Source organism: Muscardinus avellanarius, assembly GCF_963383645.1.
Source record: "Muscardinus avellanarius genome assembly, chromosome: 3".
NCBI classification, from domain to species: domain Eukaryota; kingdom Metazoa; phylum Chordata; class Mammalia; order Rodentia; family Gliridae; genus Muscardinus; species Muscardinus avellanarius.
Window position 1 is genome coordinate 18,535,292 of NC_137788.1, and position 24,734 is coordinate 18,560,025.

The following is a 24,734-nucleotide window of genomic DNA, read 5'->3' on the forward strand; positions in this document are numbered from 1 at the left end:
TCAGTTAATCAACAGGTCCCCCAGGTCGTAGGAGTCGAAGAGGTCGCTGATGCCCTCACCCCCATCCAGGCCCCACAGGTAGTCGTCATGGTCCAAGGGCGGGGAGAAGCTAATCAGAGGGGAGCTGCACCCCGGGGCCGGGGACAGGAACTGGTCCTCGGTCTGCTGTAGAAGGGGGTGCGGCAGATCCAGCATGCTGTCGGTGGCCTCCAAGGGGACAAGGGACGGGGGTGGCGGCGGCAGTGGCGGCGGCAGCGGGACCTGCTGGGGAGTCAGCTCAGGAGCTGGAGACAAAAAGACAAAGGTCATGCCCAGACCTCAGCATGCCGGGACAGCCTTCCTGTTCTCTAGACAACTGTGAACCCCCTGCTTTTCCCCCAGCCTGCCCCACACCCAAAGGCACAGGGATGCCCTCCCTTTCCCACACCAACTTCAGAAACCTCCTGCATTCTCCCTCTCCCCTTCAAGGCGCGGAGTGCTCCTCTCTCTCAAAATCTACTCCAAGCTCGTACCCTGCTGCCTCACAAGGCCCTCACTCCCGAGACCATTTCTTCACCTTCCTTTTGTTGTACTAGGGGTTGAACCCAGGGCATTTGATCTCTGAGATACATCCCCAGCCTGATTTTTCATTCTTGGTTTTGAAACAGGGTCTCACTAAGTTGCAGAGGGCTTCACTTAGTAGCTGAGGCTGGCCACGAACCCTGATCCTCCTGTCTCAGTCTCCCAAGTACTGGGATTACAAGTGTGTGCCACCACACCCAGTTTCATTTCTTTCACAAGCATCCCTCCCCTAAGAGGTTGTTTGTCCTTTTGACACACAGTGCTGGGAAAACTGGATGTCTACAAGCAAAAGAATGAAGCTGGTCCCTTACCTCACACCATATACAAAAATTAACTCAAGGCATGGTGGCACACTTGTCAGTACAGGAGAATCAGGGCTCGCGAACGGTCTCAGCTACTTAGCGAGGCCCTCCGCAACTTAGTGAGACCCTGCTTCAAAATAAAGAATAAAGCCAGCCACGGTGGCGCACGCTTGTAATCCCAGCATTCCAGAGGCTGAGACCAGAGGATTGCGGTTTGTGGACAGCCTCAGCTACTTAGTGAGGCCCTTCGCAACTCAGTGAGACCCTGTTTTATTTTATTTTATTTAGCGGGTCTAGGGATGGAACTCAGGGGCACTGGACCTCTGAGCTATACCCCCTTCCCTAGTTTTCTTTATTTTGAAACCAGGTCTCACTGAGTTGCAGAGGGCCTCACTAAGTAGCTGAGCTTATCTGCGAACTGCGATCCTCTGGTCTCAGCCTCCCAAATGCTGGGATTACAAGCGTGCGCCACCATGCCCGGCTGAGACCCTGTTTTAAAATAAAGAATAAAAAATAGGGCTGGGGGTGTAGCTCAGAGGTAGAATGCCCCTGGGTTCCAATCCCTAGTAACGAAAACAACAACAACAACAACAGAAAAAAACAATCGGGCTGGGGGTACAGCTCAGAGACAGAATGCCCTTGGGTTCAAACCCCAGCACTACAAAAAAAAAAAAAAAAAAAAAAAGCCTCAAAAGAGATCAATCAAAGACCTAAAAGTAAAAAGTAAGACCTAAAACCACAAACTCTGAGAAGACATATGACAGAAGCTTCAAGACACTGGAATTGGCAATGGCTTCTTGGAAATAGCGCCAAGGGCACAAATAAAAGGAAAAATAGATTTGGCCTCATAAAAATTATTATTATTATTGGTGTGTGTGTCTGTGTGTGTGGTACTGAGGGACCCAGGGCTTTTCTACCCCCGGGCTACACTCCCAGACCTATTTTATACTTTATTTGGAAACAGGGTCTCACTAAGTTGCCGAGAGCCTCACTCAGTAGCTGAGGCTGGTTTTGAACCTGCGCGATCCTCCTGTCTCAGCCTCTTAAACACTGGGATTACAAGCGTGTGCCACCACGCCCGGCTTATCATTATTATTATTACTTATTATTATTATTTGTAGTGCTAGGATTGAACTCAGGGCCTTGGAAACGCTAGGCAAGTACTCCATCACTGAGCTACACTCCCCTTTTTATTTAGAGACAAGTTTGTGCTAAATTGCTCAAATTTGAGTTCCTCCTGCCTCGGCCTCCCACAAACCAGGATTTCAGACTTAAATATTAAAAATTTATGAACCAAATGATCATATCAAGGCCGGGTATGGTGGCACACGTTTGTAATCCCAGCATTTGGGAGGCTGACATGGGAGGATTGTGGTTCACAGACAGCCTCAGCTACTTAGGCCCTCTGCAACTCAGCGAGACCCTGTTTCAAAATAAAGAATAAAAAATCGGGCTGGGGTGTTGCTTCAGAGGTAGAATGCCCCCGGGTTCTGGGTTCCATCCCCAGTACCACACACACACAAAAAAAGTAGTTAACATGGTAAACTTTACCTTGTGTTATATTACCACACACATGAATATTTGGGGGGGAAAAAAAAAGCATGCCTGACCTCATGACCTCTCCAGTTCCTGGCACACTTTATTGCTTCATTTCATCACAAACTTTCTCAAAAGCTTGAGAAAGCCTCTTTGTGTTGCACTTCCCCACTTCCACTCATTCCTCGGTCCGTGTCAAGCTGGGGACCCGTCTCCACCAGGGCACTGAACCAACAACCTTCATGTCGCTAAATCCACAGGCCAGTTCTCCGGTCTCACTTTGTGTGTGTGTGTGCGGTACTAGGGATTGAACCCAGGAGTATTCCACCTCCAAGCTACAGCCCTACCCCTTTTATTTTTTGTTTGGAAACAGGGTCCCACTAGGTTGTTGAGGGTCTCGCTAAGTTGCTGAGGCTGTCCTTGAACCTGTAATTCTCCTTTCTCAGACTTCTAAGTACTAGCACCTCACAATCCCAGGATTTCCCCTGTGGCTTTAAGTTCCCTTCTACACCCAAGGATGTCCCCCACATCCAATCCAGGAGCAAGACTGGTCAACTCCCCAACCCACCACTTATCCGAGCTGCCCATTCCTCTTCTGTCCCACACAGTGGTCAGCCTCAGCAATGTAGTGAGACTCTCAACAACCCTAGCAAGACCCTGTTTCCAAAGGGCTGGGAGTGTTGCCTGGAGGTAGAATGCCCTTGGGTTCAATCCCCACTACCATAACAACCACCAACCATAATGGCCGCAAGTCCCACCAGGGCTGAAATGACCCTGTGTGCTCTGGCCTCTGCTTTCCCTCCATAACTCGCACCCCCAACCCCACCACGCCAGCCCCAGCCACTCCTCAGCACACCAAGCTCGTGTCCACTCTCAGGAAGGAAGGTGACTTCCTACATGGGGGGATAGGGCAGGACACCAGAAATACCTGCCAAACAGACCCCAGCGCTCCGAGTCCCACGTCTGAGACCTTCCCTAAGCTCCATCTGAGGCAGCTTCGGGAACAGGGAACGAGGCCGCCTGGCAGCCTCTAACTGCACCGGGGACTTCGTGTTTCTGAGCCCGCACTTCCTCGCCTCTGAAGGGAGTGACAAGAGCCAGGCGTGGTGGCGCATGCCTGTAATCCCAGTACTTGGGAGGTTGAGACAGGAGGATCGCAGGTTCAAACCCAACCGCAGCAACTTAGCAAGCTCTTGGTAACCTAGTGAGACCCTGATTCCAAATAAAAATTAAAATCGGGCGGGGGGGGGTATCGTTTGGAGGTAGAATACATCTGGGTTCAATACCTAATACCAAATAAATAAGTAAATAAATAAAGGGGTTGATAATGACTGTATCCACCTCAAATGTGGAGAGGATGAAACGGGCAGTGCAGAACAACTGGTCTGTATAAACCCCGTGGGTGTCTGCACAGCCCTCATTAGTAGAGTAGCCCCGTTTACTGAGGGCTCCTGGGGGCCCACCTCTGCTCTCTAAGGGAGGCACAGTCCACCCCGAGGGAGGAGATTCTTATACCTTTATGTACCAACGAAGGAATGAGGTCCCAAAGAGTCAATTGCATTTGATTAAAAAAAATCTAGTCAGCCAGGCGTGGTGGCGCACGCTTGTAATCCCAGCATTCGGGAGGCTGAGACTGGAGGATCGCGGTTCGCGGCCAGCCTCAGCTACTTAGTGAGGCCCTCTGCAACTCAGTGAGATCCAGTTTCAAAATAAAGAATAAAAAATAGAGCAGGGGCTGTAGTTCAGAGGTCAAATGCCCCCTGGGGTTGGAACCCCAGACCCGCCCCCCCCCCCAAAAAAAAAATATATATATATATATATGGAGTCAGGTGTGGCATATGCCTGCAATCCTAGTGACTTGGGAGGCTGAGGCAGGAGGATTCAAGTTCTAGGCCAGCCTGGGCAACTTACTGAGCTACTTAGCAACTTAGTATGACCCTGTCTCATAATAAAATAAAAAGGACTGGAGGCATAGCTCAGCGGTAGCGGACTTGCCCAGCGCATGCAAGGCCCTGGGTTCAATCCCCAACACTGAGAAAAAATAAAAAAATCCAAACAAATAGCCTGCGGCTGCTGTTGTAGTAGTCAGAGGCCTGGCGCTTGGGGACAAGAGAGAGATGGGTCCAGACCCCAGCCTGAGCCCTCACCAGCTGTCAGACCTGGCGGTGGCTCAGATTCCGCATGAGGAGTAACGAGAGTCCCCTGAGCGCAGTGCAGGCAGTAGCAGTCCAGATAACAGGGCTGGAAATCCCTGCCTCGGCCGGACCTTGCCCTTCCTGCTGTAGCTCGTGCCCTTTGGACTGTCTGCCTCTCTGCTGCACTCCTGCACCTCTTGCTGTTTTCTGTTTCCAAAACCATGCCAGGCCCTGAGCCGTGGTGCTCAGGTCACATCCGCTGTTTTAAGAAATCACACCCACCAGGCGTGGTGGTGCAGGTCTCTAGCCCCAGCTACCAAGGAGGTGAGCAGGAGGGCTATTTAGCCCAGAAGTTTTTTTTTTCTCTTTTTCTTTTTCTATGGTACTGAGTTCTACCCCTGGTCCTATTTATCTTTTTTTTTTTTTTTTTTTGGTGGTACTGGGGTTCCTGGAGACCCTTCTACCTCCAGGCAACACTCCCAGACCTATTTTATACTTTTTTATTTGGAAACAGGGTCTCTTAAGCCAGCGCGGCTGGCTTCGAACCTGCGCGATCCTCCTGTCTCTGCCTCCCAAGCGCGGGGATTACAAGTGTGCGCCACCACGCCCGGCTGATCTTTTCTTTTGAAAGAGGGTCCTAGCCTCAAATATGCAATCCTCCTGTCTCTGCCTCCCAAGTACTGGGATTATACAAGTATGTGCCACCACATCTGGCTGAGCCCTCATCTTAAAAAGAAAGACACTAGGTGTAGTGGTATGTACCTGTAATCACAGTACTTGAGAGGCTGAGAAAGGGGGATTGAAGGTTTAAGGCCAGCCTTAGTAACTTAGTGAAACCCAGTTTTAATTTTTGTGTGTATGTGGTACTGGGGTTCCTGGGAGTCCTTCTACCTCCTGACTACACTCCCAGACCTAATTTTTATATTTTTATTTGAAAACAGGGCCTCTTAAGCCAGCACGGCTGGCTTCAAAACTACACAATCCTCCTGTCTCCATCTCCCAAGCGCAGAGATTACAAGTGTGCACCACCAGGCCCGAAGAAACCCAGTTTTAAAATTTAAAAAAAAAAAAAAAAAAAAAAAAAAGCTGGGCAGGGTGGCTCACGTGGGCACCTGAGGTTGAGACAGGATCGCAGGTTTGTGGCCAGCCTCAGCTACATAGTGAGGCCCTTGGCAACTTAAAGAGACCCTGTTTCTAAATAAAAAAAATAAAAAAATAGGGCTGAGGGTGTAGCTCAGAGGTAGACTGCCCCTGGGTTTCATTACTAGTACTGCAAAAGTAAATAATAAAATAGGCCAGGCATGGTAGCGCACGCTTGTAATCCCCGCGCTTGGGAGGCGGAGACAGGAGGATCCTGCAGGTTCAAAGCCAGCCGTGCTGGCGTAAGAGACCCTGTTTCAAAAATATAAAATAGGTCTGGGAGTGTATCCCGGAGGTAGAAGGGCTTCCAGGAACCCCAGTACCACCAAAAAAGAAAAGAAAAGAAAAGAAATCCTGAGGCTATCAACTCTATAAACCTAGTCCAATCACTGTTGTAAGACAGAAAGAAGCTGGCTTCTGGGCCGGCTGCCCTGGTCTGCTCCCGGAGCCTCTCCTCCCGGGGCCCCAGGTCTCCATCTGAGATGCTGAGGTCAGAGCTTTGCCTCCACCCAAGGTCTCCAGGCAGCTGTGGCGAAGGTGCTCTGGCTCTGCAGAGATGCGACATGTTGACAGCTGAGGGAGAAGGCGGAGCAGGGGGAGGGACAGCAGGGTGGGGCCCAGGTCTGGGGCAGGAGATAGGCACCTGGGAGTTGCCCAGAGGGACAGATGGCTGGCACAGGGAGAAGCCCTGGTTTCTGGACGAGGCCAACAAGCACAGGGGAGATGGGGAGAGAAGAGCTGAGAATCTGGGCTCTTGCCCCAGTTTCCCCATTAACTTGCTGCATGATCTGAGGGACACTGCTGGCCCTTTCTGAGCCTTAGTTTAATCACGTGTAAAATGAAGGGTGGTTTTAGATCAGGACTCTGCAAACCTTTCTAAAGGGCTGGGGAGCATTTTAGGCTTTGCAGGACTCTTGTGTCTTTGTAACGCAGTTGCACCTGTTACTGACTCTAAAAATGTACAAACTGGGCTGAGGTCTAGCTAGATAGGAGAGCACTTGACTATCACTCACAAGACCCTGGAGTGCACGGCCAGTACTGCCAAAACACAAAAACAAAAACAGAAAAAGTAAAAACAAAACAAAACAACAAAACAACATGCCTAGCTCCTGGGTCATGTAAAAACAGGCCAGACCTGACAGCAGGCAATAGCTTGTCAGGCTCTGAGCTGAAGAACCCAAGCTGTGCTCTCAGACCCTCACCCCGCCTCCCTCATCCCACCTGTCCTAGCTCTGTCTTTTAAATACTACATTTCAGCCGGGCGTGGTGGCGCACGCTTGTAATCCCCGCGCTTGGGAGGCGGAGACAGGAGGATCGCGCAGGTTCGAAACCAGCCGCGCTGGCTTAAGAGACCCTGTTTCCAAAAATAAAAAAGCATTCAATAGGTCTGGGAGTGTAGCCTGGAGGTAGAAGGGCTTCCAGGAAACCCAGTACCATCAATCAATCAATCAATCAATCAATCATCAATCAATCAATAAAATACTACGTTTCTCTGTAAGGGAATTCTACTGAAGAAACAAAAAGAATGTTTGCTCGTGTGACTTGAGGACCTTGGAATTCTAACCTGGCGCGTGATCCTGTCCCTGTGGAAGGCAGAAGTCGTTCTGCAGATGGGACCTGTAGGGGCTCCCAGGTCTACCCCTGTGGACTGCCCCCGCCTCTGCTCCCCAGTGACTACCCGCCAGGCCTTGCCAGCTGTGCCACCTGCCTCCCAGCCAGGGCAAGCCCCTCCCTTGACTTGTTCTGTACCCATGCGAGAGCACTGGGCCGGTGTAGATCAAGGATCAGGGCCAGAGGTGGGATGAGCCTTATGTGGATGAGGCCCTGGGTTCCATCCCAGCATTGCAAAAAAAAAACACAGGCACATGGCTTCCCAGCCGCCAGACCTTGGCACGTCACATCATCTCTGTCTTGGTTCACTTATCTCTGAACTGGGAACAGTAAGACCCACCTCAAGAAGAGCCACGAGGGGTAATGTGGTAATGTGAGTACCTGGCACGTGATTCTGGTTGAACGATAAGGTTCTGAGCCCCCTCAAAACCAGTGTCCAGAGTGTGGGCACACGGAGTGCCAGGGCTCTGCTGCCAGCAGTCCTCAGAGGGGTGGGTGGTTCTAATGGTGGTGGCCATCGTAGTAATACGACTCACCAGCATTGCCAGGCCGAGTTTCCTTTTCTCTCTTTCTCTCTCTCTCTCTCTTTCTTTCTTTCTTTCTTTCTTTCTTTCTTTCTTTCTTTCTTTTTTGTGGTACAGGGTATTCTACCTCCTAGCTACACTCCCAGACCAAGTCTTTATTTTGAAACAGGGTCTCACCAAGTTGAGGAGGGCCTCACTAAGTTGCTGAGGCTGTCTGCAAACCTGTGATCCTTCTGTCTAGCCTCCAAAGTACTGAAATTACAAGTGTGCACCACCACGCCAGCTTCAGGCTGAGTTCTTATACTAACTAATGCTGGTGGCACACACCTAGAGTTCCAGTAGTCGGGAGGCTGAGTCAGGAGGATTACAGGTTCGAGGCCAGTCTCAGCAACTTATACTAACTCATTAATCATTACAATCATCTGATAATCAAATTTGTTTAAACTGGGACTTTTGGTGTGTGTGTGTGTGTGTGTGTGTGTGACTGAGGATTGAACCCAGGAATGTTCTACCTCAGAGATATACTCCCAGCCCTATTTTATTTTGAAATAGGACCTCACTAAATTGATGAGGGTTCCGCTAGGTTGATCACTCTAACATGTGGTCCTCCTTTCTCAGCCTCCCAAGTACTGGGATTACAGAAGCTGAGACGGCCTCCGTAAGTTGATCCTCGTTTTCAGCCTCCTAGGTACTGGAATTATGGCAATGTGCCACTTCACCCAGCTGGTATTGCGGCTTGAACTCAGGGATATTATATCTCTGAGCTACACCCTCAGCCCGTGTGTGTGTGTGTGTGTGTGTGTGTGTGTGTGTGTGTGTATTGTGTGGTATGTGTGTATGGTACTGGGGATGGAACCCAAGAGCATTCTATCTCTGAGCTACACCTCAGCCCTATTTTTTATTCTTTATTTTGAAACAGGGTCTCACTAAGTTGCAGAGGGCCTCACTAAGTAGCTGAGGCTGTCCGCACACAAGCCATCCTCAGGCCTCAGCCTCCCAAGCACTGGGATTACAAGTGTGTACTACCACGCCTGGCTCCCCAGCTCTTATTTTTTTTAACTTTTATTTTGAAACAGGGTCTAAGTTGCTGAGACTGGCTTCAAACCTGAGAACCTCCTGTTTTAGTAACTGGGATTATAGGTGTGTGCCAATGCATCCAGCAACCCTCACAATAATCTAAGGGTTAGATGTTATTAATTACTATGCTGACTTACAGAAGAGATCAAGGCCAAGAGAGGTCAAATAACTTGCCCAAGTGGTAGAGCTGAGATATCCAAGCCCTCTTCTGCCCGGAGCAGCATGGGCTCCTAGTGGGATGGGGTGCACTTGTTCATAGAGCACAGCGCACATGTGTAGGGGAGCCAGCTGTGCCCCAGACACGGAGAGGGTGACAGGTACCCAACAATGCAGAGGTGGAAGAGGAAACTGAGGCCGCACTCTCCCTGCCTCCCACCCCCCTGCCCCTACCTGAGGATGCCGGAGGCTCTGTGATCCCAGGGTCTGCACTGCTGCTGGGCTGGGCAGAGAGGGCCGAGGTGGAGGGGAGGGGTTCCTCAGCAGGATAGGTGGGCTCCTGTACCTCCTCTGGGCACAAGTAGACTTCGATGGGCCCTTGGGTGCTCTTGAGATAAATCTGCAATTTCTCCTGGAGGAGGAAGAGAAGCTAGCTTATGGCCTTGGGCAGCTGACGCTGGCCCGTGGATCAGTGCGTATGAACAGACACACGTGGTGCCATCATGTGACCACACTCAACCCTGAACCAGCACTGAGGCCTGCTCCACCTGGCCCGTGGCGGTCACACGCAGCTTCCAGTCCCCTTCTTTTAGGGAGAACATGTTGATTTTCTTTGGCAAATCATTCATCCCACCTCGGGTCATGGAGTTTGGGGGTGCGCCCTTCCCCAGCTTTAAGAAGCAGACGGAGAAGTCAGAGTGGTATGAGTGGCTGAGCCAGCACCAGCCTGGGACTCTGCTATACTTGTGGGAAACGGAGGTCCCCCACCACTGGCGGCTGAGCTGGTGACACAGAAGACATTTGCCAACAGAGCGGCGAGCCCGCTGGGGAATAATCAGCCCAGAGAAAGGGAGCGTGAAGACAGAGCAGACAAGACGGCCCCTGCATCCAGCCCGGTCTCCAGTCCCAAGTCTGCCCCCGGAACTGCGGCTTGGTGCCCCACCACTGTTTGCCTGGGTCTTTCCCCAACAGGTCCTTAGCTTCTTCATGGGAGAGACCTTCCCCACCTGTGCTGGCCGTTATTCCTTCCAACATGTTATTTCTAGAGCCTTGTTATATGCCTGACTCTGGGCTGGGGCCACAAGGTGAGCAGAGCATTCTAGAGGGAAGTTTGCGCTCTACAGATGAAGCAGAGCTTAACCCATGCTCAGGGCAGTGGAGACTTAGAGTGGTGGGGAAGCGCTGGCTCTGGAGTCTGGGGTGATCAGGGAGGGCGTCCTGGAGGAAGGCAGTTGTGTTCCAGTTGAGATCTGAGGACCAATGGCAGTTAATTGGGCAGAGAGGGGGCGTTTCAGAGGGAGGGACAGTGTGTGTGGAGGTCATGCACCACAGATGCTCTCGTGTGCGTGAGTGGAGAGGACTGCAGACAGGTCAGTGGGGCTGGAGCGAAGACAGATGGGGCGGCACAGAAGAGGAAGCCGGTGAGGTCAGCTAGGGCTAGGGCACCAAAGACCCTGTAGGAAGTAAGAATTTTGGTGTTGGCCGGGCGTGGTGGCGCACGCTTGTAATCCCTGCACTTGGGAGGCGGAGACAGGAGGATCGCGCAGGTTCGCAGGTTCGAAGCCAGCCGCGCTGGCTTTAGAGACCCTGTTTCCAAATAAAAAAAATATAAAATAGGTCTGGGAGTGTAGCCCAGAGGTAGAAGGGCTTCCAGGAACCCAAGTACCACCAAAAAAAAAAAAAAAAAAAAGAATTTTGGTGTTGACCAGGTGCAGTAGCCCATGGCTGTAAGCCCAACTACTGGGGGGTGGGGGGGTGGAGACAGGAAGATAAAAAATTCAAGGCCAGCCTGAACAATTTAGCCACAGCCTGTTTCAAAATTTAAAAAGAAAGCCAGGTGTAGTGGCCTATGTCTGTAATCTCCATACTGGGGAGACCGAGACAAGAGGAGCACAGGTTCGAGGCCAGCCTCAGCAACTTAGTGAGACCCTGTTTCAAAATAAAAAACAAGCTGGGCATGGTGGTACATGCTTGTTATCCCAGTATTTGGGAGGCTAAGACAGAAGGATGGCAGGTTCCAGGACATTAGCAAGCAGTGAGATTCACTGACCTAGTGAGACCCTGTGTCAAAATAAAAATAAAATAAGACTAGGGGTGTAGCTCAGAGGTAGCATGCCTCTGGGTTCAATCTCCAGTACTAAAAAACAAAATAAAATCAGAAAATTACCCACACACAGTCGGTGGGTAAGGATTTCCATGAGTCTTTTTCTTTTTTTGTTTTTTTGGTGGTACTGGGGTTCCTGGAAGCCCTTCTACCTCTGGGCTACACCCCCAGACCTATTTTATGCTTTTTTGTTTTTGGAAACAGGGTCTCTAAAGCCAGCTGGCTTCGAACCTGCGCGATCCTCCTGTCTCCGCCGCCCAAGCGCGGAGATTACAAGCGTGTGCCACCACGCCCGGCTTCCATGAATCTTAACACAGTTGTGAGGGCACATGTGTGTGTGTGTGTGTGTGTGTGTGTGTGTGTGTGTGTGTGTGTGCAGGGACCCAGGGGAGGTGAGACAGGGAAGGACAAAGAATCGCTCGGGGACAGAGATCTTTGTCCCCTCCTCTTCAGTCTCCAATGCCCTTTCCAGCTCTGCCATTTTGGCCCCAGAACTGCCACGGGCACCAGAATGGAGCAGCAGAGCTTGGGGCTGGGCAGCACCAGGGACGGCCTAGAGAGCTGCCCCGACCCTCCACCCTGCTCTGGTGCAAAGTTGCCTCTCACCTCAGGCTTGTCAGGGACTTCCAGTCTCGTCAGCGGAGGGGCCTTGACAGCGATCACCGTTTGCTCCTTGAAGCTGTCAACGGCGCGGATGTCCTGGTAGGTTATGTAGGCCAGTGTAGGGGCAGGAGGAGTCAAGAAAAACAACTGTCTAGCCGGGCACAGTGACACACGCTTGTATCTCAGCATTCGGGAAGCTGAGACAGGTTCACAGCCAGCCCCAGCTACTTAGCGAGGCCCTTTGCAACTCAGTGAGACCCTGTTTCAAAATAAAGAATCAAAAATAGGGCTGGAGGTATAGTTTGGAGGTAGAATGCCCCTGGGTTCCACCCCCAATATCGCAAAAAAAGAAAAAAGAAAAAGAAAGAAAGAAAAAAGAAAAGTAATTGTCTGGTCCACGCTTGATCCTCCAGGCTGCCAGGCTGGGCCTTCACCCACCACTCCCAAGCCTCTGAACATCACTTTCTCACTCCATACCCAGCTCAGAAATACCTAAAAACTTTAGCCTGTTCATTGATGATCACGAGCCACCCTAGGTTACTCTCAGAAGCAAATAGAGATACAATCATTTTTAAAATGCTGCTTTTTTTTTTTTTTTTTTGGTGGTACTGGGGTTCCTGGAAGCCCTTCGACCTCCGGGCTACACTCCCAGACCTATTTTTACATTTTTATTTGGAAACAGGGTCTCCTAAGCCAGCGCACGCGGCTGGCTTCGAACCTGCGCGATCCTCCTGTCTCTGCCTCCCAAGCGCGGGGATTACAAGCGTGCGCCACCACGCCCGGCTAAAATGCTGCTTTATGCTGAACGTGGTAGTGCCCAGCTGTGATCCCAGCAACTCAGGAGACTGATGTAGGAGGATCACAAGCTCAAGACCAGCCTGGGTAACTTAGTGAGATCTGTCTCAAAATAAAAATCAAGTCGGGCGTGGCGGCGCACGCTTGTAATCCCCGCGCTTGGGAGGTTGAGACAGGAGGATCATGCAGGTTTGAAGCCAGCCTCAGCTACTTAGTGAGGCTCTCAGCAACTTAGTGAGACCCTATTTCCAAATAAAGTATAAAAAATGGGTCTGGGAGTATAGCCCAGAGGTAGAAAAGCCCCTGGGTTCCACCCCTAGTACCACCAAAATAAATAAATAAATAAATATTAAGAAAAGATTGAAAATGTAGCTTAGTAATAGAATACCCTGGGTTCAATCCCAAGTACCACCACTCCCACAACAAAAGATAAAAATGCTACTTTATATTAGCTTTTTATGCAAAGATCTCATCTCTCAAACTAGACTATTAGCTCTGAGACGGCAGGAAGAGATGTTTTATTTCTCTGTATTTCTCAGAATGTCTAGCATCCTTACAAAAATACAAGATCAGATCCAAAAACCAATAAGAAGCCAGGTGCAGTGGCATATGCCTGTAATCCCAGTACTTAGACGGCCGAGATAGGAGAAATCATGGGTTCAAGGTCAGCATGTGGTAACTTAATGAGACCACTTCAAAATTTTAAAAAAGCCAGCACGGTAGTGCATGCCTGCAACCCCAGGGCTTGAGAGGCTGAGACAGGACTACAAGTTTGAGGCCAAGTCTCATCAACATAGCAAGATCCCCAGCAATGTAGAGAGACCCTGTTTCAACACAAAAAATAAAAATAGGGCTGGGGTGTAGGTTAGCGGTAGACCACCCCTGGGTTTAATCCCTAGTACCAGTGAACAAATGAATGAATGAATAAATGGCTGGGAGGATGGCTCGGTAGTAGGAGAGCAGATGGACACGGGGGCCACGCCTATAGCTCCAGCACTTGGGAGGCAAAAGATTGCAAGAAAGCCGGGCGTGGTGGCACACGCTTGTCATCCCAGCATTCGGTAGGCTGAGACCGGAGGATCGCGGTTCACGGACAGCCTCATCTACTTAGTGAGGCCCTCTGCAACTTAGTGAGACCCGGTTTCAAAATAAAGAATAAAAATAGGACAGGAGGTGTGGCTCGGAGGTCAGATGCCCCTGGGTTCCATCCCCAGACCTACACACACACAAAAAAAAAAAGATTGCAGGAGAATTCAAGACCAGCCAGGGCAACATACTGAGATCCTGTAGGAGAAGAAGGAGAAATAGAAGGAGAAGGAGGAGGAGAAGGAGGAGAAGAAAAGAAGAAAGAGAAGGAAAGGAGAAGGAGACGATGACGACACTGATGAAGGAGGAGGAGGAGGAGGAGGAAGAGGAGGAGGAGAAGAAGAAGAAGAAGAAGAAGAGGAGGAGGAGGAAAGAAAGAGTAGAAGGCAGTGGCAAAGAAAGAGAGGAGGAAGAGGAGGAGGAGAAAATGTATTTGTCTTACTTTTCATAGTGAGACAGTAAGTCTAATAAGCACGAGAGGAAAGTCCACTGAGGACAGAGGAGGCAGGTATGCCCCATCTCCTGGGGGAGCCCGTCCCCGCATGGAGGTACTGAGCCACCTCTGGCAGGCACAAGCAGCCCGCAGGCCCCCGCCACCTGACCCCGTCCACAGCAGAGAGGATATCTCTTGTTGGCCTTGTCCTCCGTCAGGTGCTTGAAGGTCAGGGAGCAGCTCTGGATGAGCTGGTCCAAGGCCTGCTCCTGGCTCGTCAGCTCCTTCAGCTCCTGCCCCAGCTGCTGCTGCCTTGCAGGCCGGGTGGGGTCTTCAAATATGCCCCTGCCTCTGGAAGAGAGCAGCCCCCAGGGTCACGTCAGTCTACATCCAGGGCCCCCCAGGCCCTGGCAAGGGAGTCACACAGCCTGGATGGTGTCCAGGGCTGTGCAGATCAGTGGCTCGCTCCCAAGGAGCTGCCACAGATTAACCCCATTTTCGGAGTGCTCTCAACTCTGACCTTCTCTGTGCCCCAGCCTCTATCAAGCAGTAGGGAGGGAACTGGAGTGACCTCGGTCCTGACTCCCTTGCCTGGATTTTCTTGGGGTTCAGGAGAGTGGATGTAGGTCTGGGTTTTTTAAGAAAAACCCATGATCCTCCTGTCTCAGCCTCTTAAGCACTAGGATTACAGGTGCAGCCACCACTGTGCTGTAGGTCTGCTCTTTTTTTTTCCTCTTTTTTTTTGGTGGTACTGGGGTTCCTGGAAGCCCTTCTACCTCCGGGCTACACTCCCAGACCTATTTTTTTATATTTTGAAACAGGGTCTCGTAAACCAGCACGGCTGGCTTCGAACCTGAGCGATCCTCCTGTCTCCGCCTCCCAAATGCGGGGATTACAAGAGTGCACCACCACGCCCGGCAGGTCTGCTCTTTTAAGACCTGGAGAAAACCGGGTGTGGTGCGCACTCTTGTAATCCCCAATATTTGGGAGGCTGAGACAGGAGGATCCCGGTTCAAGGACAGCCTCCGCTACTTAGTGAGGCCTTTTGCAACTTAGTGAGACCCTGTTTCAAAATAAAGAATAAAAAATCGGGCTGGGGGTTTAGCTCAGAGGTAGAATGCCCCTGGGTTCCATCCCCAGTACCGCTAAAATAAATAAATAAATAAATAAATAAACAGACCTCGGAGAAGTGGGGAGAAAAGTCTGGGCTACTCCTCTCAGCTTCCAAGGACTTCTCTAAGCTAAGAGCAGGGAATCTCGAGATTCCTGACAGAAGAGGAAGGACCTGGCATCCTCACAAACCTTCCCACCTCCTAGAAATCTGCTCAGGCCCCTACACTCAGTATTACTAACTCCAGCAGGAACCCCTGCTCCTCCCTCTCCATCCCAGCACTTGCGCCCATTGGATGTTGCCCCAGCCCCGCCCCTGACACTCGCGCCCATTGGCTATTGCCCTAGCCCCGCCCCGCACTCACACCCACTGGATGTGGTTCTTGGATTTCTTGCGGATGAGCTGGATGCCCTCCAGCACGTTGGTGATGTCGTAGATGCGCCGCTTCTGCACATCCAGCACCTCAGCCGCCCAGTTCAGGTCCAGGACCCCGTCCTCAGACTCGCTCAGGAGGTAAAAGAACTTCTTGGTGAGCAGCCCCAGCGACGTGTCATACCGAGTCTTTTCCCCAGGGGACTTGGGGGCTGAGGAGAGAGACCCCACTCACAGCTCAGGCAGGGCCAGCCCAGGGGGTCTCCACTGAACTGGACCCATTAGGTACCGCCTTTCACCACCCACTTTCCAGCCTACTGAGGGAGGCAGGGGTGGGTCACCTCCACTGTTGAGACAAGAAGCCCGACACCTAAGAGGAACGTGACCAGGTCCCACAGCCAGGGGGCGCTATCATGACCAGAAGTCCAGTGTTCTTGGCACCTTTCCTTACAGCTTAGGCAGCCATAGGAACCACGAGTACAGCCCCTTGCTGGTCTGCAGGTGATGCGGCCCTTTCCTCGTGCTAACACATTTAACCCTTACACGCTCTATAAGGTCGATGTGCAACCATACCCATTTTACAGATGAGAATACAGAGGCACCCAGAAGGCTACATAACTCCCTGAGCTAGAAAATGACAAAGCTGGGATTCAAACTTAGGCAGTTCGGCTCCAGAGTTGTCCTTCTTAACTATCACCCTATTCTGCCAATTATGCGAGGAATCTGGGTTTAGGGTAGGGAGGGAATGACAAGCCTACATTCGAGACTAGTTTTATAGACACACACTTAATTTTCTTTCCGTGTGTAGCCCAATCATTATCTGAGAGGAAGCGGTCATGAACATTAAATGGGGCAAGGTCCCTTTCTCAATGAAGCAGATGTCTCGAGACCACATCTCAGCTGCGCATCTTAAGCCACAAGGGGTCTTTCGCAATCAAGTGATTTGTAAATCATATAGCAAGTTAGTGGTCAAACTAGTTTCAGAACCCAAGTTTTGGATTCCCTCAAATTCCTCAGGAAGGGGACCTTGGAATTCCTGAAGGCCCAGATGGCAAGCGTTCAGCACACAGACTGCTCTGGTCAGTTCTGTGCTCCTGGCAGACATGACTAGTTGATCGCTGCAATCTTTTTCACTAGTCTTGCTGCGCTTGAGAATCCTTCAATACCATGTTCTGAGCGGCCTCTCCCTATCAACTGGAGGAACCTGGTCTAGCTATGCCTCATTTTACAGCTGAGACAATGAGGTTTCACAGAGAGCAGTGATCAATTAAGTCAGAGTCCTGCCAGGACCCTCAGAATTCTGACCTATCTGGAAAAACTAGCATTTCTTCAGTGTACAGCTGCATAAATCCCCACTTTACCCAGACTACTGACTGAAAGGATCAAGAGGTAGATATCCCTCCATGTTAGTTAGGGGAAGGCTCCAGTGGGGTAGCCTTCCTTAAGAACTCCAGGCAGGCACCCACTGGATCAACCCAGCTTTACTCTTGAGTCATGCATTTAACTGTCTGCACTTGAGAAAGACCCTGGGTGGCCCTCATCTTCTCAGCTGCATGCCTATGATCCCAGTATTTAGCAGGCTGAGACCGGAGGACTGCAGGTTCAAGGTCAGCCTCAGTAAGTAGTGAGACTCTTAACCTAGAGAGACCCTGTTTCAAAATAAAAACAAAACAAAACAAAAAACAGGCTGGGGGTGTGATTTGGAGGTCCAATGCCCCGGTACCAAAAAAAAAAAAAAAAAGATAGTAGTCTCCCAGCTAGGCGCAGTGGCCTGTGCCTATAATCCCAGTACTTGAGAGGCTGAGACAGGAGGATCACAGGTTCAAGACCAGACTCAGGAACTTAGGGAAACCCTCAGCAATTCAGTGAGACCCTGTTTCAAAATAGAAAATAAAAAGGATCAAGGGTGTAGCTCAGAGGTAGAATGCCTCTGGGTTTGATCCCTGATATAAAAGCAAAAGAAAAAGTAGTCTTCCAAATAAAAAACATTGGTCCTCACATTTAGATCACGAGAGTGGTAGGTGGTATGGAAGAAGTGGTAGACTTCCACCGGCCTCAGCCTGGTTTCATTTTCTTGCTGTGTGGCCTTGAGCAAGTCATTGGCACTCTCTTGAGCCTCGAGTTGCCTCTTGGGTAAAAGAAAAATAATCCTATCTGCTGGGCCAGGATCAAGTGAGAGAACACACAGGAAATCCTGGTAAACCAAAGAGGTGGTACCAACTTCGCCTCTGCTGGTCTGGGCAGGGCTGCGGCCCTCAGCTGCCCCCCTCGCAGGTGCCCATCGGAAGCTCTTACTTTTGGGGCTGGGGAGGCCACCCACGCGGATGCACTTCCCCTTGGGAGTCCGGAATTCTGGGACCACAGGCCTCCCGACGCCCTCCAGGTCCAGCTTCCTTTTGGCCTTGGAGAGGAGAGAGGCAGAGTGTGAGAAGCAGTCCGTACTGAAGGGACCACCGGCAGCCACCTCCCGAGCCTGTCTGACCCCAGCCCAGTGAAGCCTGGCCGCGCTTGGGGAGGCAATGTCAAGGGCCTGGGAGGCGAGAGTTCCAAGCAGGCATGTCCTGTTTTCTGAGGTGCAGATGATCCACCCATCTCTGAGGCCCCAGTGCTGGAGGCCCTACCAAATCCAGTGTGACCAAGGGCTCAGGGTTCCTAACCACAGGCCCCAGGGCTGCCTCTCCACCCACCACCCCACCAGAGGGCACAGAGGAAGGAATGGGTGAGGCCTAACCGCATCAGGATGGGGACAGGCCCCTCTGCAGAAACAGCTGGCCCAGCCTGACCTTGTGCCCATCACGGCCCCACAGCTGGCCCTTATCAGGGTGGGGCCAGGCACCCGCCCAGGCCCAGGAGACTTCCTGGCTCTGTGCCACGCCCGAGGGAGGTGTCCACGATGGGAAGCAGTGCAAACATCCCCCAGCCCCCAGTTTGGGCTCCGGTTTGAGGGCCCAGGGCCTTCCAAAGAAAGACTTGCCACTTTCTTTGCCCTGGGACAATGAATGGGTCCTTCTCAGCATCTTAAGACCAGCAGCTGAGGCCCCTGCTGTGCCTCCCCGTTCCCCGCCAAGCTTGAGAAACACCTGCTGGGGAAATCAAACCACAGACCCATCTGTTTCTCTCCACCCCACTGCCACTGCCCCAATTAGTCCCAGAGCTGCACAAGCCGGAAAGGGCCTCCCTCGTTCCCTCCTGGTTTGGGCAGGGCAGGGGCACTGGGGCACAGGTCAGAGAGCAAGCTGGAGGCCCACTGTGTGACCTGGGGAAATAAATGCTCTATTTTTAGAAGCCTCGGTTTCCTCCTCTGTAAAACAGAGCAGAGAATACCTACTTAAAACAGAGCAGAGAATACCTACTTCCAGGACTATTTTAAGGATTCAAGAGAAAAGTTCCGTAAAGTTCTCAGCCTGTGCTCAGCACACAGTGGGCATTCAGGAAGCGTGCAGTCCCATCCCTAACATCCAGTCTCACCGTCTTCCTGACACACCCTCCGAGGGCCGCGAGCCGTTTCCTTCCTCTCTGGTCCCCAGGCACACAGGCTTAGAGGCCTATTTTAACACTTGGTGGTGAGGTCATGCTCCGCAGGGCTGAGGCTTGTAACCGCTGCTGAGCACAGCTGGGCTGCTAGGTGTTGGGGGCAGACAGCTCCTCCTGCTATCAACTCCCTCCCCCCACTCCTGCCTCCTCCAAGAAGTCTTCCTGGACTGATTGGAGGAACTCTGCTCCTGGGCTTGGTCCTGAGTGTCACATTCCTCTCTTCCATCCTACCCAGACCCAGACATAATCCAAACACCTCCCTGTTCATTCCTCTTAAAATTTCTCTTTTCTTGTGCGTGGTCCTGGGGGGTTGAGTCCAGCGGCACTCTACCTTCTGGTAGAATGCCCTCGGCCCTATTTTTTTTTTTACTTTGAACGGCAGCTTTTCTAGGTTGATGAGTGGCTCGCTACCTGCCGAGGCTGTCCCTGAACCTGCCATCCTCCTATCTCAGCCTCCCAAGTACTGGGATCACAGGCATGAGCCGCCACACCAGGCTCGTGAAATCTCTCTTGAATAGTCCTCATCTACCTCTCAACTGGTGAAATCCTGGATTCTAGGGGTCTAGTCCTAGACTGCCATTAGAGAAAGGCCCAGTCATTCACTGAGACCATCTGCATGTTCAGTCACACATCCAGGTGAGCCCCCTTCACCTCTCAGGCTGCCCAGCACCACCAGTCCCCAGGGTCCAGCAGAAGCGACCCTGGCAGGGTGAGCCCCAAGGTCTCTGTCAAGGCTCCACCCCATCTCACACACATCCCTCCAAGGAACCCCAAGGGAAAGGAGGAGATAAGAAGGTCAAGCTGAGGTTAGGTTACTCACGCAGAGGTGAGCCAGCCCAGAGTCCCCTACCCCAATCGCCTCCCCTGCCAGAACCTCACTACCTGCAGAGTAGGAAGAAGAGGACCTTAAAAACAGAATCCGCTACACCCCCAGCCTGATTTTATTATTATTTTGAAACAGGATCTCATTAGGTTGATGAGAGTCACTACCTGCTGAGACTGTCCTTGACCCTGCGATCCTCCTGTCTCAGCCTCCCAAGTACTGGGATTAAAAGTGTGCACCACCATTCCTGGCTTAAGCACAGCTATTTTTTTTTTTTTTTCCCCTACTGAGGATGGAACCCAGGGGCATTCTACCTCTGAGCTACACCCCCAGCCCTATTTTTTTTCCTTTATTTTGAAACAGAGTCTCAATGAGTTGCAAAGGGCCTCACTAAGTAGCTGAGGCTGTTCTCGAACCACTATCCTCCTGTCTCAGCCTCCCAAATGATGGGATTACAAGAGTGTGCCACCACGCCCAGCTAACATCAGTACTTTCATCATCTCTTGGTCAAAAAAGAACTGGGCTAGCCGGGTGTGGTGGCGCTCGTTTGTTATAATAGCATTCGGGAGGTTGAGACCAGAGGATCACGGTTTGTGGACAGCCTCAGCTACTTAGTGAGGTCCTCTGCAACTTAGTGAGACCCTGTTTCAAAATAAAGAATAAAAAATAGGGCAGGGGGTGTAGCTCGGAGGTCAAATGCCCCTGGGTTCCATCCCTAGACCCACACACACACACAAAAAAAAAAAAACTGGGCCCAGAGAGGTTAAGGAGCATAACCAAGGTCACACAAACATAAGCAGAATCAGGGTTTGAACCCAAGTCCTTCCGACTTCAAGGTCACATACTACATGCATCCCCAAGATTTGCTGGAATTCGGGCCAAGACTGGCGATGCTGCCTCCGCCACACTCCACACACTAACGTGCTGGCCCCTTCACTCTCCCTGACTCTTACCCTGAACTCCCAGGGGGGTCCCTAAGCAGCAGAATGTCCCCTACCTAGGAACACTTCCGTGACACCCTTTGGGCACTGCCCAGAGAAGTCATCTCAGCCTGCATAACCGCGATGGCAGAGGATGAGCCCAAGGAGAAACAGGCACAGGCCGTGGGGTCAGACCAACATGGTTCACAGCCCGGCCTCCCCCTTCTTAGCACAGCTCCCTGTGCAGTACTGACAGCAAGGTAAGGAAATACTCGGAGAAGTGACTTGCCCAGGGCCCACAGAATGGTGCCAGGTCTCTCCTAAGCCCTAGGTTAGACAGCGAGGGCAGGGCAGCTGCAAGGAGCAGTGCCTGGCTTTCGCCCCCGCCCTGGCACTTGGTAGCTGGATGGTCTGGGATTCCTGCCTCACTCCTCAGGCTACTTCTCTTCTGACCTGCCTCGGAAAGTTCAACAAAGTATTATTTTCAGCCTCCTGTGGTGGTACACACCTGTAGCTCCAACCACTCCCTAGACCAAGCCCAAGAGCTTGAGGACAGCCTCTGTAACATAGTTAGACCCCTACTCAAAAGAGGAAGTTTGAAAAACAGAAATAGTGCGTGGTGGGTGGTGGCGCATGCTTGTGATCCCAACATTTGGGAGGCTGAGACAGGAGGATCACGGGTTTGCAGGCAACCTCAGCTACTTAGTGAGGCCCTCTGCAACTTAGAGTGTTTCAAAGAATAAAAAAATAGGGCCAGGGATGTGGCTCTGAGGTAGAATGGCCCTGGGTTCAATCCCTAGTACTGCAAAAAAAAAATTAAAAATTAAAAATAAATAAAAATTAGAGCCAGGCGTGGTGGCGCACGCTTGTAATCCCAGCATTTGGGAGGCTGGGACAGGAGGATTGCGGTTCGAGGACAGCCTCGGCTACTACTTGGTGAGGCCCTTTGCAACTCAGTGAGGCTCTCTTTCCAAAAACAGAATAAAAAACAGGCAGAATGGAATTGGGGTTCCATCCCCAGTACCGCAAAATAAATAAATAAATAAATGAATAAATGAAACGACAGGAGGACATCACAGCATCCCACTGTCTTCACAGGTCCCCGCAGGGCTGAACAACAGTGGCATGTGCCCGGCCAGAGAAGGGCCTCAAATGAAAGACTGTCTCCCGGGCCATGGCTGGATGGGGACTGAGCAGACCCCGCCACCCTGTAGAGGACAGCTCCCCGGCAAATCCTGCTCGCCCTGCACTTTGCAGCCCAGCCACAAAGCAGCCACCACACCCAGGGTTGGGTTTGGAGCCGTTCCAGGTCACACCCTTGTCAAATGAGTAAGCAGGGGGCAGGCCTGCCTGTGGGGCTGAGGGGCCCTGGGCATCTGGGGCCCCGTGGGAGACGGGGCTCTGGGCCTGGCAGGCCTGGGGGAGTCTGATGCAAGGAGACGCCTCAGCTCATGGCTTGTGACTTGGACAAGCGCCCTCACTTTTCAGCTCAGTTTCCTCACCTGCAGTGGGGCCTCATTCTGGGGATTTTTTTTTTTTTTTGGTGGTACTGGGGGTGGGACCCAGAGGCTTTCCACCTCTGGGCTATACTCCCAGACCTGTTTTATGTTTTTTATTTGGAAACAGGGTCTCACTAAGTTGCTGAGAGCCTCACTAAGTAGCTGAGGCTGGCTTTGAACCTGCGCAATCCTCCTGTCTCAGCCTCCCAAGCGCGGGGATTACAAGCGTGCGCCACCACGCCCGGCTCATCCTGGGGATCTTGACCAAGATAATGGACGTGAAGAGTGCCCAGCCGTGCCTAGCATACAAGGGGCATTCAGTAACAGAGAGCTATTCTTGCTGAGATCACTGGGCCCCTCTTGGAGCGAGGTACAGACAGATGCTGTCAGGTTCCCCTGGGAGGGTTCAAAGCAGTTCAAAACCACAGCTGTTACTGAAACTCTGAATCTGAAGCAGCTGGCCAGAGAAGAGACTGGGCCCGCCCAGAGTCCCCTTCCCTGGGGACACCCCTCCCAGCCAGGCTGTCCTGAGGAACATCAAGGCTGCAAGGTGAGGGCTGCCTCAGGTTGGATCACTCCACCTGCTCTCCCTGAAATGCCCTTGGGCAGGTCACATCCCCTCTGACCCTCAGTTCCCCTTTAACACCAGCTACCAATTCCACCTGCTTCACAGGCTACAAGAATGTTTCAGGCTGCAAAGTGCTGAACACAAGACACTGCAAGATAACAGTTACCCTCAGTTGTGTGGCCTATAAAATGAGGATAATAGCAGACCTGCCTCTGCCTCTCAGTTAGAAAGAAGAGGTAGGAAGGGGCTGCCGGAAAGTGAAGCAAAGTCTGATTCCAAAGGCAGGAACTGGAGCTCTGCCTGCAGCCCAAGGCGCCTACTGACGCACCTGCCTCCCCCGAGGTCTCTGGGGTGGTCTTATCCCTGTATGTAACCTTACCACAGCCACAATTAAGCATGCCTTCAATACCCCCCTCCCAGAGGCCCCCTTGGAGCCTGCTTCCAAGACCCAGGACCTGGAGCTGGAGTGACCCAAGAGGAGCTGACCTGACAGCTACCCCAAGCACACATGCGCTTTCAAGAGGAAACCGAGGCCGAGGCTTGTCCAAATACACACAGTCAATCAGTGGCAATCAGGACCAGAAACCGTGCTCCCCAAGCCCCACCCCTTCCCACTCCCCCACCTCACCCTAGGGTTGTTTCCACTCCTATGGGCTCCAAGAATTCCACACCCAGTGCCCCATGCCACCATCCTTTGCCCCCCCCATTCGCCCTGCAAAGGCCCTGGGGCTTGAGGAGGGAACAGCCCACCTGCACAGGACCCCAGGGGGCTGCGGGCTACTGGCTATCTGAAAGGAAACTGGGCCTGCTGAGGACCTGGGGCAGCAGATACCGGGGAAGGAGTTGGCTGGCTGGACAATCTGGAGTCTGTCCAAGAGAGACTGGACCAGGCAGAGACCACAAACCTGTCCTCCTGTCCTAAACTCCCCAAAGTGTCCCCGACAAGCCTTGTGCCTGAACAACAGGTGCCAGCACAGGCTTCCGGGCCAAACAATGAAAAAATGAACGCGAGCCCTGCGGACTCCCCAAGGTCACCCAGTGCACGGGCTGTGTCTCCAGACTCCGCGTTCCGGTGCGCATACACTCCACTACGGTGGACGATAGGAAACGAAGGGCTCTTCTACTCAGTTATCAGGGACAGCGGGTCGCCCCAGAAGTTGGAAGCTCATCCTCCCCCTTCCCAACACCTGACCTGCTTTGCTCAAACTGAGTCTCCGACGCCCCTCCCTCCTTTGGCCCACCCGAGAAGCACGGGGGGAGGCGGGGGACCCCCAGCATTACCGGCAGCCGGCCGGCCGGCACGCATCGCTCGGCCTGGCCCTCGGGTCCGTGCGGGGTGGCGTCGAGGCAGGTGCTCGGCGCCGCAGCCGCAGGCGCAGTCTGCGGGTACAGCGAGGTGTAGACGGTGGTGGTGGCGGCCGGGCAGAGCTGGGGGCTGCTGAGGCCGGGCGACCACAGCGCGGTGGGGCTCACGCAGGACACCCCCTGGGGGGGCTGTGTAGCAGCCGGAGCCAGGGCCCGGGGTCCACGCAGCATGGCGAGTGCAGCGCCCCCTACCCAGCCGGGCCTGGCGCGCTCGCGGGCACCTGCGGGCTCCCAGCGCCCGGCGCGGAGGCCGGGGGCGCCGCCGCCAATGGACGCGTGCGGGGCAAGGCCGGACCCTCCCCTCCTGGCCCGCGGCCCGGCGGGGCCGCGCTTGGAGATCGCCGCTTGGAGATCGCCGGCGGCGGTGGCACTGCCAGGGGCTGTCCCGCCCCGGGCCGGCCCGCAGGCCTCGGGGCCGGGGGTCCCGCCCGCCCGGGGAGGGGGCCGGCTGCCTGGGGCTCCGCGGAGACGCGGCGCGC

At 52.6% G+C, this 24,734-nt stretch overlaps 1 protein-coding gene across 2 annotated transcripts; it reads right to left on the reverse strand.

The window, feature by feature from the left end:
• Positions 1 to 24,426, reverse strand: E2F2 (E2F transcription factor 2; the record flags this gene model as incomplete). 2 transcript variants are annotated; one of them, XM_080693137.1, is made up of 7 exons in its annotated part: positions 1 to 261; positions 9,278 to 9,454; positions 11,753 to 11,865; positions 14,242 to 14,414; positions 15,539 to 15,758; positions 17,842 to 17,947; positions 24,172 to 24,426. In XM_080693137.1, 7 exons carry the CDS (start codon positions 24,424 to 24,426, stop codon positions 1 to 3), a joined length of 1,305 nt encoding a protein of 434 aa, XP_080549263.1. The 2 variants fall into 2 exon arrangements, with proteins under 2 accessions (XP_080549263.1, XP_080549262.1); XM_080693136.1 differs by having other exon boundaries at positions 1 to 284; positions 9,277 to 9,454.
• Positions 24,427 to 24,734: the final 308 nt, after the last annotated feature.